The sequence below is a fragment of the Camelus ferus genome, chromosome 4 (assembly GCF_009834535.1).
Source record: "Camelus ferus isolate YT-003-E chromosome 4, BCGSAC_Cfer_1.0, whole genome shotgun sequence".
NCBI lineage: Eukaryota > Metazoa > Chordata > Mammalia > Artiodactyla > Camelidae > Camelus > Camelus ferus.
Window position 1 is genome coordinate 56,067,464 of NC_045699.1, and position 15,131 is coordinate 56,082,594.

Genomic DNA, 15,131 nt, shown 5'->3' on the forward strand with positions numbered 1-15,131 from the left:
AATACTTCAGATTGACTTCCAGATTTTGATAATTATGCTAACTTAATGTGAAATGTCTTTGTTTTTAGGCAATACACTCTGAAGTATTTAGGAATTAAAGAATAAAGTAAAATAATGTATCAATGAAGTTTCAAAGAATCCCCTTGAGAAATTATTGGATACAAAGGGAAAATCAGTAACTTAATATAATGGAGAAGCCTGGCTGACAGTCATGGTAACCAACTGATGGTTCAGAAGGAGAAAAAAAAATGTAGAGAGATATATGTATATCTACAGAAAGTAACATACATATATGTAATCAAGGGAGAGAAAGAAAGAATATAAATGAATGATAAAACAAATGGGGCAAATGTGAACCACCTGAGTAATGATTGTATGAATTTTTTGTAGTATTCTTTAACCTTTCTGTAAGTTTGTAGTAAAATAAAGTTAAAAAAATCAATGAAATTCATGTTAGTATACTAAGAAAAAATAAAACCTTTAAAAAGGAAAATCACAGCATATACAAACTATGGTAAGCTATTAGAGAGAGAATGTGGTAATATAAAAAAGTCATATATGCATAACGATCTATAACCAAAAAGTATCTGCAACTACATAATCCTACTTGGACATCAGTAAGCTATTTAATTATTCATTTTTTCAATATTTATTCACTACTTTGATTTAGGGAATTGTATTAGTTATGTATAAAAGCATAACAAATTATCCCAAAATCTAGCAGCTAAAAAAAAAAAAAAGTACTTTTTAATTCAATTTCTGACAGTCAGGAATCTGGGCATGGCTTAAATTAGGTCTTCTGGCTCAAAGTCTCTCACAGGTTGGAATCATCTCAAGGTTCAATAGAGGAAATGGAGGTTCCACTTGAAGCCAGTGTTTTGGAACCTAATTCTTCAAGTAGATTTAAATCTACCATCTTGCTATCTGTTATCTCTTTGTCTCATCCATCCTTTATCTAAAACACAGACAGCTTTAAAAGAAAAGGAACAGGAAAAAGATATACACAAACACTAATCATAAGAAAACTGGAATGACTAGGATGATTGCATTAAAAGCAGATATCGGAACAGACACTATAACTACATAAAGATGTATATTACAAATTTCTTTTTTAAAACGGAAATTCATCAAGAAAATATAATATTCCAAAATATGAATGCATCTACTAGTTCAGCTTTAAAACACATAAAGCAAAAACTGACAACTACAAAAAGAAATAACATCTGCAATTGCAGATGGAAATTCTAATACTCCTCTCCTCTTTCGGTAATTAACGGAATAAAAAGGTTAGTGAAGACCTGAAACTTCAACAAGTTTGTCCTATTGACATTTTTAAAGCACCACATCCAACAAAAGTAAACTATACATTTTTTTCAAGTGTAAAGACAGACTATAAGTTTGACATTAAAACAAATCTCAGGAAATGTAAAAGAACTGAAATGGTATAAAGCATGTTCTCTGATCACAGTAGTATTAAAAAAAAAAAAAAAGTAACAGAAAGACATCCCAAGATTTGCGTTTGAAAACCCCAAGATACGCTGCACCTCTGCCTTCTGCTCAGCCCGCCACAGGCTTCCTTCTCCCCAGACTGCACTCAGCCCGCGCTAGCTGGCTCCATTATGGCGACCAGCAGACCCAGCATCATGATTAGTGATGACGAAGCAGTTATGATCTAGATTTATTTTGTGTATGTAATCATTATGCTGAGGATCTGGAAAAGGTGTTTATTCCTCATGGACTAATTATGGACAATGGCTTGCTCGAGATGTGATGAAGGACATGGGAGGCTATCACGCAGTGGCCCTCTCTGTCCTCAAGGAGAGCTACAAATTCTTTGCTGACCTGTTGGATTACATTAAAGCACTGAAAAGAAACAGTGAGAGATCCGTTCCTATGCTGTAGATTTTATCAGACTGAAGAGCAACTGCAATGACCAGTCAACAGGTGATGTAAGAGTAATTGGTGGAGACAATCTCTCAACTTTAACTGGAAAGAATGTCTTGATTTTTGAAGATATAATTGACACTGGCAAAACAATGCAAACCTTGCTGTCCTTGGTCAGCAGTAAAATACAAAGATGGTCAAGTTTGCTAGTGAAAAGGACCCCTCAAAATGTTGGATACAGACCAGACTTTGTTGGATTTGAAATTTCAGACAAGTTTGTCGTAGGGTATGTCCTTCACTATAATGAATACTTCAGGGATGTGAATCATGTTTGTGTCATTAGTGAAACTGGAAAAGCCAAATACAAAGCCTAAGATGAGAGTTCAAGTTTATAAACATCTGGAGTCCCACTGAAATCACCAGTAAAGTGATCAGATATTCTACTTCTGTGGCCAGCTGCTTAGGAGAACTTCTTGCATGCATCTCCTAAGAATTTTATCTGTTTTGTATTTTAGAAATGTCAGTTGCTGCATTCTCGAACTCTTTATTTGCACTATGAGCCTATAGACTATCAGTTCCCTTTGGGTGGATTGTTGTTTGACGCATGAATGAAAAATCTCTTAAACCACACCACTACTGAATGAAAATATTGAAATTGTATCTGTAAGAAACATTTAAAGAGAAGAATATATTAGTTTTTTAACTGGTACTTAAATTTTATATATTCAGAAAAGAATAGAAATGTTTGAGTATTGTTAATTATACCACTGAGTGTTTAGAAAAGAAGAGGCCAGTTTCATACCAGTGACAGCACTTAGAGGTACATTTATGTTGGATAAACCAAATGGCCTGGAATTAGTTTAGTAGCTGTCAGTAATATTAATGTATTTTTCCACTTGTTCGGATTATTTCTGATATATCTTTGTCAGCAGTTCCTTTGAAATGCAGATCAGTAAATTCCAAAAATACTACCAATTTTTCAATTCTTTAATGTAAAAATCCTTAAAATAAAGGCTATCTCTTTAAAAGAAAAAAAAAGAAAACCCCGAAATACTTAGAAATTAAATAATCACTTATAAATAATCATGGATAAAGGAGAAATCACAGGAAAAGTGAAAACCGTTAGAATTGAGTGAAAATTAAAACCCAACATATCAAAATTTGTGGGATGCAGGTAAGAAAAAAAAATCTAAATAGCACAATATCTATTTTTTAAACTGAATTAATAATTAAAAACTTTCCCATAAAGAAAATGCACCCCCAAATAGCTACACTGATGAATGCTATCAAACATTTAAGGAAGCAGTAACACTAATCTTATACAAACTCTCATCACCAGACTTGATATGGCTGAGAAAAGACACTTCAATAGAAACTTCCCAAACTGAAATGCAAAGAGAAAAAAGAATTGGAAAGAAAGAAAAGAAAAAAAGAGAATAAAGCAGAAGAAACATTTGAAAGCAATGAATGACCAAGAGTTTTCCATAATCATTGACAGACACCAAACCACACATCTAAGACCATGCCTTGCAGGGCAGGTCTACTGACAATACATTCCCTCGGTTTTTGTTTGAGGAAGTATTTATTTTTCCTTTACTTTAGATATTTTTCATGTGAAATTCTAGGTTGTTGGGTTTTCCCCTCTCCATTAACACTTTAAATACTCCACTCTACTTTCTTCCTGCTAGCATCATTTATTAAAAGAAAGAATGTTAAAAGAAGTACTTTGGGGAGAAGAAAATAGATCAGAAACTGAGATCTACATAAGGAAAAGGAGAAGGAATAAATGAAGGTAAAATATTTTATACTGCTTAACTGATCTAAAAGATAACTGTGTATTTAAAGTAATAACAGTAAATTTCATGTAGTTAAGTGAAATGAAGGATAACAGTGTCACACAGGACAGGAAGGAGAAATTAGGAATGCTCTGTTATAAGGTACCTGCATTATGCATGGAGCAGTATAGTGTTACCTGAAGGTGGATTTAAATGAGTTTTAAATGTATACTGCAACCACTAAAATGTATAGGGCAACCAGTAAAAACATTTTTTAAAGAAGTGTAATATGCTACCAGAGGAGATAAATGGAATCATATAAAATGCTCAGTTAAAATCAAAAGGCAAATAAGAGAGAAAGAAAATAAAAATAAAGAATAAGCCAATGAATAAAAAATAGTCATGAACAAGGTAATTATTAACCCAACTAAATTAATCATCCTTTCAAGTGTAAATGTGGTAATGGTCTACGTATACTGATTAGAAGACAGATTGAGTGGATTAAAAAAAATAAGACCTAATTGTGTGTTGTCTACAAGAAACCCACTTCAAAAGAATAGGCAAAATATTTAATATTCAGAAAAGAAAGAAGCTAAGTGAATAGCTAATAAGCACATGAAAGGGTACACATCACCAGTCCTTAGGTCAAGACAAATTAAAACTACAATGAGAAACTACTAGCCATTCTAGTTACACCCACTAAATAAAAGTGTTGGCGAGGAAGTGGGGCAACATGAACTCTAATACAAAGTTGGTCAGAGTGTAAAGTGGTGTAACATTTTGTGAAATAATCAAGTTAAACATACACATAAACATCCAATTTTACTCCTAGGCATGGTGTACAATGAAACACACATCTACTTAAAGATATACACAAATGTTTATAGTAGCTTTATTCATAATAGCTCAACTCTGAAAAGAACCCAAGTGTCCATCAACATGAGAATGGATTTTTAAATATTGTGATAAATTCACACAATGGAGTACTTTCAGAAAATAAGAACAAACTACTGATACTGGCAACATGGATAAATCTAAATATTCATTTTGCTGAGTAAAAGCCAGATGTCAAAGAGCTTATGCTGTATATTTGAAGGGTGAATATTTTATTCCATTTATATGAAGCTCAGAAACACACAAAATTAATCTATGATGACAGAAATCAAAAGAGTTGCCTAGACTGGGTTTGGAAAAGGGCAACAGGAAACTTTTCGGAATGATGTTCTATTGTCTTGATTTGGGAGTAAGGAAACAGAGGGAAATAGGTTTGTCAAAATTTACTGCATTGTACTCTTAAAACCTGGGCTTTTCACTCTATGTAAATTACAGCTCAGTTGAAAAGAAAAAAGATTTCTGGCAAAGGCCTTCTATATTTTCTGTAGTTCAAGCACAGCAAGCAGTGGACAAACTTCTTCCGCAAATGGTCAGAAAGTAAGTATTTTAGACTTTGCAGTCATATGGTCCCTGCTATAACCCCTCTGTCATTGTATTGTCAAAGCAGCCAGACAATATGGAAACAAATGAGCATGACTGTGTTTCAATAATACTATTTACAAAAAAACAGGTGGCAAGCTGGATTTGGTCCACAGACTGTAGTTTGCTAACTTCTAAAGGAGCAAATAGAAAATCAAACTTCAAAATTAATTTAAACACGCTGCATTGTTCTTTCTAGTGACCAGAAGCCAATTATAGTCCTTCCTAAATTTGTGAATTTTTCTTTACTCACCTGCTCATTTAAAATAGGAAGATAAACGAGAAAATGCCAAAAACATATTTAATATGGAAGATCATCATTTAAAAAAATCACTTAACAGCTACTGTAATATTCTAAAAAAAAATCCAGGAATGCGAGAAATTTTTCAGTTTAAGATAAACTAACTGGTAATAATTAATGTATAAGCTGGAAATTTAAAGCACACTTAGGTACATACATAAAAAGCTATGTTATCCACAATTCACTTTGATTTATCTGGTATAATAAAGTTCTTGAAACATGCCCAATATACTCATTAATAATTACCTGGTTCGTTTTTCATTTAAAAAAACTGAAAATTAAGGATAGCAATTACTTCTCACTTAAAAGCATTTCAGAATAGGAAATAACATGTGGAAATAAAATAAATGTTTTCTGAGAAGTATCAAAAGCCAATTTTTTTGCCTAATTTAGGCAAGGCTCAAGAATTGATACCCTGCAAAGAACATCGAGGGTATACAACTAGGTATTAAAAATCTCAAACATGACATGGCCCTAAGCTGCCTGAAAATATCTATTTTCAAGAGAATTCCAATCTAAAAAATGAATTTAATTCTCTCTCCCCATGGTATATACATATTAGAAGAAACACTAGCAAATTAGAAGGCTTGGGGTCCAGAATAAATTTGCCACCTAACTGGGTGTGTGACAATCTGGCATCCATTCATGCATCAGGTATTTCTGAGAGCTTATTATGTGCCAGACACTGGACACAGCAGTGAAGGAAACAGCAAAAATCCCTGCCCTCATGACACATTCTAGTGACTCACTTAATCTCAAAAAATATTTCAGTTTTTTCCCCTAAGACAATGGATTTCATATTTAAGGGTATCTTCAAAGCTTTAAAAATGAAATCCATATTACATTTCTGCATCTAGGAAAGCAAGGGGCATAATATGAAATCCACTCTTGCCATTGGCTAACAGTTTTTGTTGTGTCATCATATTCAAACAGCAAACTGAAGAAAATAAGCAATTGACACTATTGACAGACTTACTTAAATTCGCTAATTCTGGTTTATACAATCTAGAGGAAATATGAGCCTTATTGGCCTATTACTTGGTAACTAAACTTCCTTGGATGAGATCCAAGAAAGAAGCAAAACAATCTTATGAGAAATTTCTCCATACAATGATTTTATAGATACTTCCATTATTCAAGTCTATAAAAATATAAGACTGCCTAGTTATTCAATTAATCAGCTTATCTTTTCCTAAAGTGCTTGCTGCAATACAGGTAGTCAGAAATCCACATTGTGCATTCAAATCTGGTTCCTGAGACTAATATTAAAATTTTTATTTATCATTAAAATGTATTTTTCCCCACAATAAAATTGGCCTGACAGTTCTCAAGCATAACTTCTCAACTCCCAAATGGTAAGTTTTTAAAATGTCTCATGTATTCATTTTTCCCAGATAAACTCTAGAATCACAAATTACATTTCCGGTAAGACTGAAACAACACTCACTTTAAATATCTATTCCCTCACGGGCACCTATAGAGACACCAAAAGGGATCCTGGATATGAGGTTGCAGCTTCTAATCTCTGAGTATCATTCCCAGATGAGAAACTGACTTAAGTATCTAAAAAAAAAAAAAAAAAAAAGATATCCCACTAAAAGAGACTCTTTCGCTTATTTTCAACTTACAAAGTATGTTTGAAGTTTGCCAAAGCAAGCTAACTCCATCCAACCTCAAAAGACAGTATAAGCAGCAGTCCTCAATTATGCTAATCTTGAATATCTGATTGTTAGTCTAAAATGTCGTTTACTGTATTTGTGTTTATTTTTATGGTGTTTTAAGGATATGAGCACCACCCTCAGATCTAATAAGCCCAAATACAGAAGTGTTGAAATTGTTAGCGATAAGAGATGATGGAACAGAAAACAGAAGAATGACTTTTAACATAAAATACATATAAGATACACAGGAATTATTTTTCTATTTTCTACAGTAATCTGACTGTAAGTGCCTCTAGAACTAGGTTCTCAACTAAGTTATATCAAATACTAAATTGCTAAAGGAAACCTTAATGCATCCATTTATATTTTAAAAGCCCCATATCGATAAACTTGATTTATATTTTAGAATTCAATAAATGAGAAGACTTCGATAAAATTGAAATTACCTGTAACTTAGAAGAATCATTATTGTAAAATATTATCTATCCAACTCTCCTGCTGTTCACCTTTTAGACAGAACCCTCATTACTGGCAGCTAGATACAATGGAAAAAAAAGATCAGGCTTTGGAACCTGGAAGACATGGGTTTGAACTCTGGTGTACCACACCCCGAACACAAATTTTCTGAACCTATTTTTTCATCTCTATGGTGGGAATATTAATCCCTACCTTAAAGGAGTGTTATAATTATTAGTGAAAATAGATGTAAAGCAGCTTACATTTAATAGGAACTGAAGAAACTTTAGCTGTTATTATTTTATTACTCATAAGCTCATCCAAGAGAAGATGTAAGAAAGAACATGACAAAATAAGTTAGCGCCCGGGTTAAGTTTAAGCGCTAAAACAAAATAAAAACACACACCCTGACAGTTCAAGTGAAACTCTGGGCTAAACTTTTTGTTCACACTTTAGATAAAAAAGATAATATTGTAACCACTCTTTATACACATATAAAATCCAGAATTACAGGTCTACTTAGTTTGGAGCTAAATAAAAATGAAAGATTTTTTATCATACAGTAAAACAGGTAATTTTATGAATAGGTGAGATGATTTCACCACTGGAGAAAAATGACAAAACTAAGATTTAAAAATGCTTATGAAAGGATATTAAAAGATTCCTACCTTTAAACCGACTGCTATAAGATCTGTAACAACACTGTATGGAAAAAGTAAAGAGAAAATGGAAAACAAAGTTAGAGAACAAGTTTTTAAAAGACAGATAAGATTAAAGAAAAAAGAAAACGCATTATAATAACAAATAATAAAAATAAGAATGTGATGAGTTATGAAACGTTAATACAAAGAAAAGTGAATGGGACAGTCTAGCAACAGCAGAGTATAAAAGCAAAGTTTTAATAGCAATGTAAGAAGCAAAAAATAAATCAAATTCTCTTTTAGTATTTAGAAAAATATGACTGTGCTTCAATAAAATGAGTATGTGTTTATCCATTTACCTCTATTTAACAAATTCAAACCAAAACTTACAATCACTAAAGTTCATTCCTCTAAATCACTGGTATGATTATCATATCTAAAGTTTTAAATGAAACAAGACCAGGGAGTGGATTTTACAGAAAATAGAAGATATCTTGCAAATTTGTATCTACCACCCAAATGGCTCATCAAAATACAGCTAAGGCATCTCTCAGAATTAAATTACAAATATCAAACTTCAGATATCAAAAATTTTGAAGATCTGCTTAAAAAAATTCTACCACATCAAAACTATGTCTAAGTATAAATTACCTCAGAAGAAAATGAACACATACACACACACACACACACAAACACACAAGACAGTTGGGATTTGAGGAAGAACTAGAAAGGTATGTTGACTGGCGGTTTGTTATTTGTTAACTACCCAAAATAATGAAAAAGGACCTTTTTCAGGCTGTGGGAAAATGTAAAAATTTAATTAGTCTTCTGAAACCATCAATTAACTGTGTTCAAAACCATAATACCTCAATACCAAGATGTAAATCTCTCTCTTCTAACCCCAAAGAAACTGTCCTCAATTAAGTTTATCTCCATATCTCCTAAAAGAAAGCTATAACAAAATTCTATGTATTATTAAATCATCATTACTTAATAAAAGTAAACAAATTTATGACTGATTGTTTAATGATGTAAAATTTAATTGTTTCAAGCAATAACATGTAGATATAAAATTTTTCCTTAGACTTTTGAAACTTAAATTTCATTTGTCTGAAATTTAAGTGTGATAAATAACTCTAACATTTGTGCATAAAAAATAAGATTGTGTAATATACTATGGTATTGGTCCTGATGAAGAGAGCAAATCATGCTCCTACCTGAACTCCCAAATGAACTTACCTTCCACTATGCCTTATTGACCCACATATCTAAACCAATAAACTCATTCTCAGCTTTCAAACCACATTTAGGGAGAAGAGAAAGTTAACTTCTTAAACACTATCCAAAAGAGTAAGTTTGCACATCACAGGTGTCTAAGAGTTTAACAGCCAAGACTCATAATCCAACAGTACTTTTTATTATCACTATAAAATTTCCAATACAAAAAGCTAGCCTGGTTCCACATCCCAAGTCAAACCGTCTAACGACAATTCACTACACACAATGAAATACTAATTTCACAGCCTTTCTCAACTGAAGCAGGGCATAGTTACACAAATAATTAAAATAGCAAAATCTTGCACACGTTTAAAGTGTAATTGAAAAAGGTGGTTTGAAATGAGTCTAACAATGATCTCAGCGAAGCTTCAATTAAACAATAAAAGTAGCTTCAGTTAAATTTTTAAAAATACTTGAAAGAACATCGCAACCATAAATGAAATCTAAAACTGCACTTTGTCTAACGTCTGTAGCCGTGTGCAATCTGCATTCAAATGAGTTAACCCAATGTATCGTATAGAATTACTATTACGAACTAGGATAAATAAAATCTAATGAAGGCAAAAATTGTTTGAAGATTCCATCGTCTTTACACAGCATGACAACAATCATATGGTAACATCTACGCAGCTTTTCTGTTCAAGCAAGTTCCATATATCCCACCACCAAGAGGTTTGCAGAAATCCAGTCATCAAAATCAAGCAAAGGGCCAAACTCTCAAGTGCATAATGAAAATAAATGGATTTGCAGGCTCTAATAGAGCTAGAGGTTTGGTTTTTTTTTTTTTAAATCTTGATGCAGATGTACTACGATCTTCAATTAATTCACCAAGATCCTAATCTAGATGTTTCCTTAATCATTCAAAATTCTGTCTGGTCCCATCCCATATCCCCGGTCCCCGGAGAAATATTTACATCGGTGATTCTAAATCTTTTTATTTTGGTCACAGACCTCATTAACTTTTAGAGCGTTTAAAGCTCCCGGAAAATTGCACGTATACAGTATTTTGCATACAGCGCAGGGAATTCACGAAGTTTCTTTAGTGGGGAGGTGGGGGGGGGAGGCACGTCCATGGTCACCAAGTCCAGACGCCCGGTACGGTAATCGTTAAAAGAGCTCACAGCACAAGCCCGCGGCGGGAGCCCCGTCAGTACCGAGACCCCGCGTGGGGCCCGGGCTCCGGTACCCGGTCGCCGCCCAGACGTGTACCGACGCGTGCCCTCGCCGTCGGCCACTCCGCGGCCACTCGCCTCCCCGCCAGGGGAAGCTCCGGCGCTCGCCCCACCTCACCGGTAAACAGCAACTCCCCGAGCGGGAGGACGCCCGCCCCGAGCGCCGCCTCCGCCTCCCCCAGCGCCGCGCACCATTTTCTGAGAGGAAGTGTCGGGAGGCCGGGCCGGGCTCCCCGGACTCTCGGGCGGAGGGCGGACCTCGACACCCGGGGGCTGCACCGGGCTTTCCTCCGCTTCCCGGGGCGACGGTGTGAACGGGCGGACATTACCAGGCGCCCTGTGGGGGAAGGAGAGGCTGCGGCGGATCGCCCCTCCGCGATTCGGGGCTCCCCGAGGAGGCGCCCGGAAGACCCGCCGTCGGGCTCGGCCGCGTCCACTCCTCGGGCCGCCGGCGCCGCGCCCGACTCCCCAGCTTCGGCGCGACCGGCCGAGAGCCGAAAGGAAGCGGGCGAGCGCAGTCCGGTGGCGGCCGCACCGCCGAGCACTTACCCATCCATGGCCCAGACGGAGAAGCGCACAGTGCGGGGACTGACGGGCTCACCGCGAGCAGAGGGAGGAGGCGGCGAAGCAGAGCGGCTCCGGGGACCGGCCAGCGGCGCCTCTCCGGAGCCCCGGCCGGTCGGAGGTGGAAGGAGAGTGGGAAACAGGGGCGGAGACCAGGGACGCTCCCGCCACCGCCGCACCCCCGCCTTCCCCACCCCCCGAGCGCGTCCCCGCCTCGCCTCACCCCGCCCCTCAGCGTCGACGCCCTCCCTGGGCCCCGCCCTCAGCCGCCCTCCGGCTCGGCTCCAGGGCGCCCTCTTCCTGCGGTAGCCCTAAGACCCCGCCTTCCGGCCCCCCGCCCCGGCGCGCGCGCCCCCCCCCACCTCCCTCCTGCGCTCACGGGGGCGCGCGCCTTGTGCTTCCCGCTTCTCTGCCCCGCCCGCGCTCCCGCGGGCTCGGCCGGCCTTCCGGCTTCTCCGCCCAGGGCGGCCTAGCTTGGACACTTCCCTCTACCGGCGGGAAAAGCGTTGGGGACCGGACTCGGGAGAGTAGGTAGGAGTGTCCCGCGAGGACTCCAGAACCGCGGCGGAACTGCCCCGAGTGGGCACGGGTGTCGAGGACTCGGCCCCAAGCACTGAGGCCAGGGGCGGGCTGTGGTCTTCCAACCCGCCGGCCCTGCAGCCCAGGGAAGCCCGGGCTTGGGCCCCGGGCAGCGGCGACCTCCAGCCAGTGCGGGACCCGCCCGTCGCCTACCCGGCGACCCGCATCGGCCGGATAGGTGTTGTGGGGATGAAGATGAATGAGGTGAAAGAGACTGCCCCAAACTTGAGAATATTTGCGTTTTTATGCAGTTTTAATCTCTGAGTGCTTTTCGACCCCGATAGTTTTGGGATTGAATTTATAGGAAACAGTCGTTGCACAATATGGAATGGCCACTATATTGCTAGCATTTTATAAAAGTTTCCACGTTCCTCCCTGTAAAACAACAACAAACAACAATGAGGGTGTGATTATTCTCTTTTTTTTTTCCAGATGAAAATGTACACGTGAATAGAATGATTTGCCCGCCACTAGATCCCTTTCCTCTTAGTTTGTGCAAAATTATAAGCATATAACTAGTGGCAACTCGCTTTTTCCCCCCTTTTGTGGTCTGTTTGGTTTTGAAATTGAATGATTTTTCAGTTCGCATATCACCAAAACGTGAGCCACTTTAAGGCTGCCCTCCACCAAATGCTTAACCTCCCTGAGTGGAGGCAACTGCTCCCTCTGAGCCTCATTTGAAAAGCAAGTGACAAGAAGCTCAGTCGGCTAGATATCCTTGCTACTATCCTGCTTTTCAATAAGCGAGTGCCACCAAAAAGATTTAAACTGTTGATTCATTCGTCATTCAGTCAATATTTATTGTTTACTATGTGCCAAGCACTGAGGAGCTACCCAAGAAAATCAGGTCCAGGATTCACGGTTGCATGGATTCCTCAGTCTGTTATGTATTTACTCTCAAAAAACAATATTCAAATAGCTCAGGTATCGTATTAGGGGAGACCATCCTTTAGGAGTACTGTAGCTAACTTAAACCCCACTTTCCAAAAGGTCAAATATATTCTGTTTTGTATGTTAAATGGAAATACTAAGTTGCCCTTGTAAGCATTGCCAACCTACATTGCCAAATGGATATTAAAAATATCAGCAAGATAAATAGCTGATGCAGTCTTGCTGCTATTGTTTGCGGATATATTCTCTTGATGAACTTTCCTTAATTCTTCTTTTTAGCTAAACAAGTAATATATGTATATATGCTCATTTTGGAAAATTCAAACAATATTAAGTATTAAAAAGTTATAATTATTTTTCTTAACAACTTATTTTTCTTCATGCCCCCTGCCCATGATAACCAGCATTAACAGTTTTGTGTGCATCTTTTTAGACCCTTGCCAATTTTTGCTTTTTTCACTAAAAAAATTCTGGAGATTTTTTTTTATGTCAGTACTTTTCATCTACTTAATTCTTCCTAATACTGCATAATATTTCATAATTTTATGTGCCGTAATTTTATTTAACCTTTTCCAAAATAGTGGAAATATATACATTGTTTCTAATTATTCAAGATAACTAACAATAGTGCAAAGAACATCGTGTTTGTATGAACATCTTTGCATGCATATAATCATATCTGAGGAATAGATTCCTAGAAGCAGAATTGCAGAATAAAGGGCATAAGCATCTTCAGATTTGATAAATATTGCCAAAATGATTCCCAAAAGGCTATACCCATTTACACTGTATTTAAAAGAGAAAAGTTACCTTTCTCTTAGCCCGTGCCTTAAGATAGCTAACAAGTTTCAGTATTAAAAAATAAATGTGAAGTCTGTCTCAAACTCTGTCCATATTGAAAAGTTTGCAAAGTCTCCAATGTAAAGTGTACCTGACTAAAATGAACAAAACTGTATGGCATTTCCTAAACACTTAACATCCAGTTTTACAAGAGAAGCCTAGATAATAAAAAACAACTCACAATAGAAAACAAGGAGAAACTTTGCCCTTTCTCGTGCTTCTTGATCATAAGTTTAAAAGAATTCTCATAGATTGAGCTCCATAGGTTTATGATTTAAAAGCAGTAGATAGAATGCAATTTATTTCTTCTAGGCCCACTTTTAGAATTCTAGCTATTCCCATAGTCCATATGGTATGGGAAAACCGTGGCCTATAATGTCATCAGAAGTTACTGAGTTTCTGGAATGATCAGATATCACTCACATGACCTGGCTTAGCATGAGAACTTTATGTTCTGTATACTCGCTTTTTGGTGGTAAAGAGAATAACACATTCTTTATTTGCTAATGGCTCCATACTTTTGAAAAGTAAGACAGTTACAATAATTTAGTTTATAAGTTTTCTAACACTCTGCCTTCCTTTTGTTTTCGTTCTAATTTAAGAAATTCCCTTGAAACACCTTCATCTGATAAGAGCACCCCCCCTCCATTATTATGTTTGGACAAAATGTAATCTTTGGACATTTGCCTTGAAGCATTGCAGTATGCAGTGGTAGGTATCATTTGACCAACTTTATTACCCTATTAGGTAAGACTAAAAATAATGCAAAGATGCCAGTATAAGTCAGAAATAAGATGAGCCAAGGGGCTTCAAGATGGAAGACTAGAAGGACGTGGAGCTCACCTCCTCCCACAAATACATCAAAAATACATGTACATGTGGAACAATTTTTCACAGACTTTCTACTGAACTCTGGCAGAAGATCTTATACTAGTAAAGCTACAAGAGGAATCTCCATTTAATTGGGTAGGACAGAAAAAAAGAAAAATACCCAGGACAGGACCTGTACCCTGAGGAGAGAGCAGTAAAAGAGGGAAAGTTCCCTCACCCTAGAAAGCCCCTTCACTAGCAGGGAGATCAGCCAGGACAGAAAGGGAGCTGCAGAAACTCAGAGGAGAACACAGAAGCCACTTCGCAACAGGCAGAACAGAAAGAAACTGGTGCAGAGGATCTGGGCCACCTGACTGTACCCCCCAACCCAAGACGTGAGCCTGCTGATATGTGCAGGGGTCGGGTGCTGAGTTTCGGGCTACAAAAGACAGATCTGGAGGAGGACTGGAGTTGGCTGCATGGAAGCAGACTGAAGGGGCTGGAGTGGGGTATAGGCTGAAATTGGGAGTGTGTGCAGAGAGCACAGGTGTGCCATAAAAACCCCTATTGTTAGTGCAGGCGAAGGGAGGACCTTTGGCAGATCTGTGCTCTTGATGCCTTTGTGAGCTTGGCACATGTGGGAGTCTTGAGTGGAGAGCTGGTGCATGGCTGGGGCTAGTCTAACATTAATAGTAGGCACGTGCACACTGAGATGGGGCTAGGGTTTGGGCTGACTCTGTGGCCATGGTGGATTGAGGTGTGTAAGTATGGCAAGTCTTGGTGCCTGACTTCAAAGAATCTGCCTT

General features: G+C 37.9%; 1 protein-coding gene and 1 pseudogene across 5 annotated transcripts in view; one reads left to right on the forward strand and one right to left on the reverse strand.

Annotated features, from left to right (window-relative positions):
- PTBP3 (polypyrimidine tract binding protein 3) overlaps window positions 1-11,363 on the reverse strand; it is an 89,161-nt gene extending 77,798 nt beyond the window's left edge. For 2 of the 5 annotated variants that reach the window (XM_032478198.1, XM_032478197.1), the window contains exons 1-2: window positions 11,191-11,360; window positions 8,219-8,252 (exon numbers count right to left, since the gene is read on the reverse strand). In XM_032478198.1, coding sequence (XP_032334089.1) covers window positions 8,219-8,252; window positions 11,191-11,198 — 42 coding nt within the window. In that variant the 5' untranslated portion in view covers window positions 11,199-11,360. Of the gene's footprint in view, window positions 1-8,218; window positions 8,253-11,190 lie in introns of all 5 variants that reach the window. The other 3 variants (XM_032478199.1, XM_032478201.1, XM_032478200.1) reach the window with 3 other exon arrangements.
- LOC102524400 lies at window positions 1,620-14,874 on the forward strand (annotated as a pseudogene).
- The last annotated feature ends 257 nt before the right edge of the window (window positions 14,875-15,131 follow it).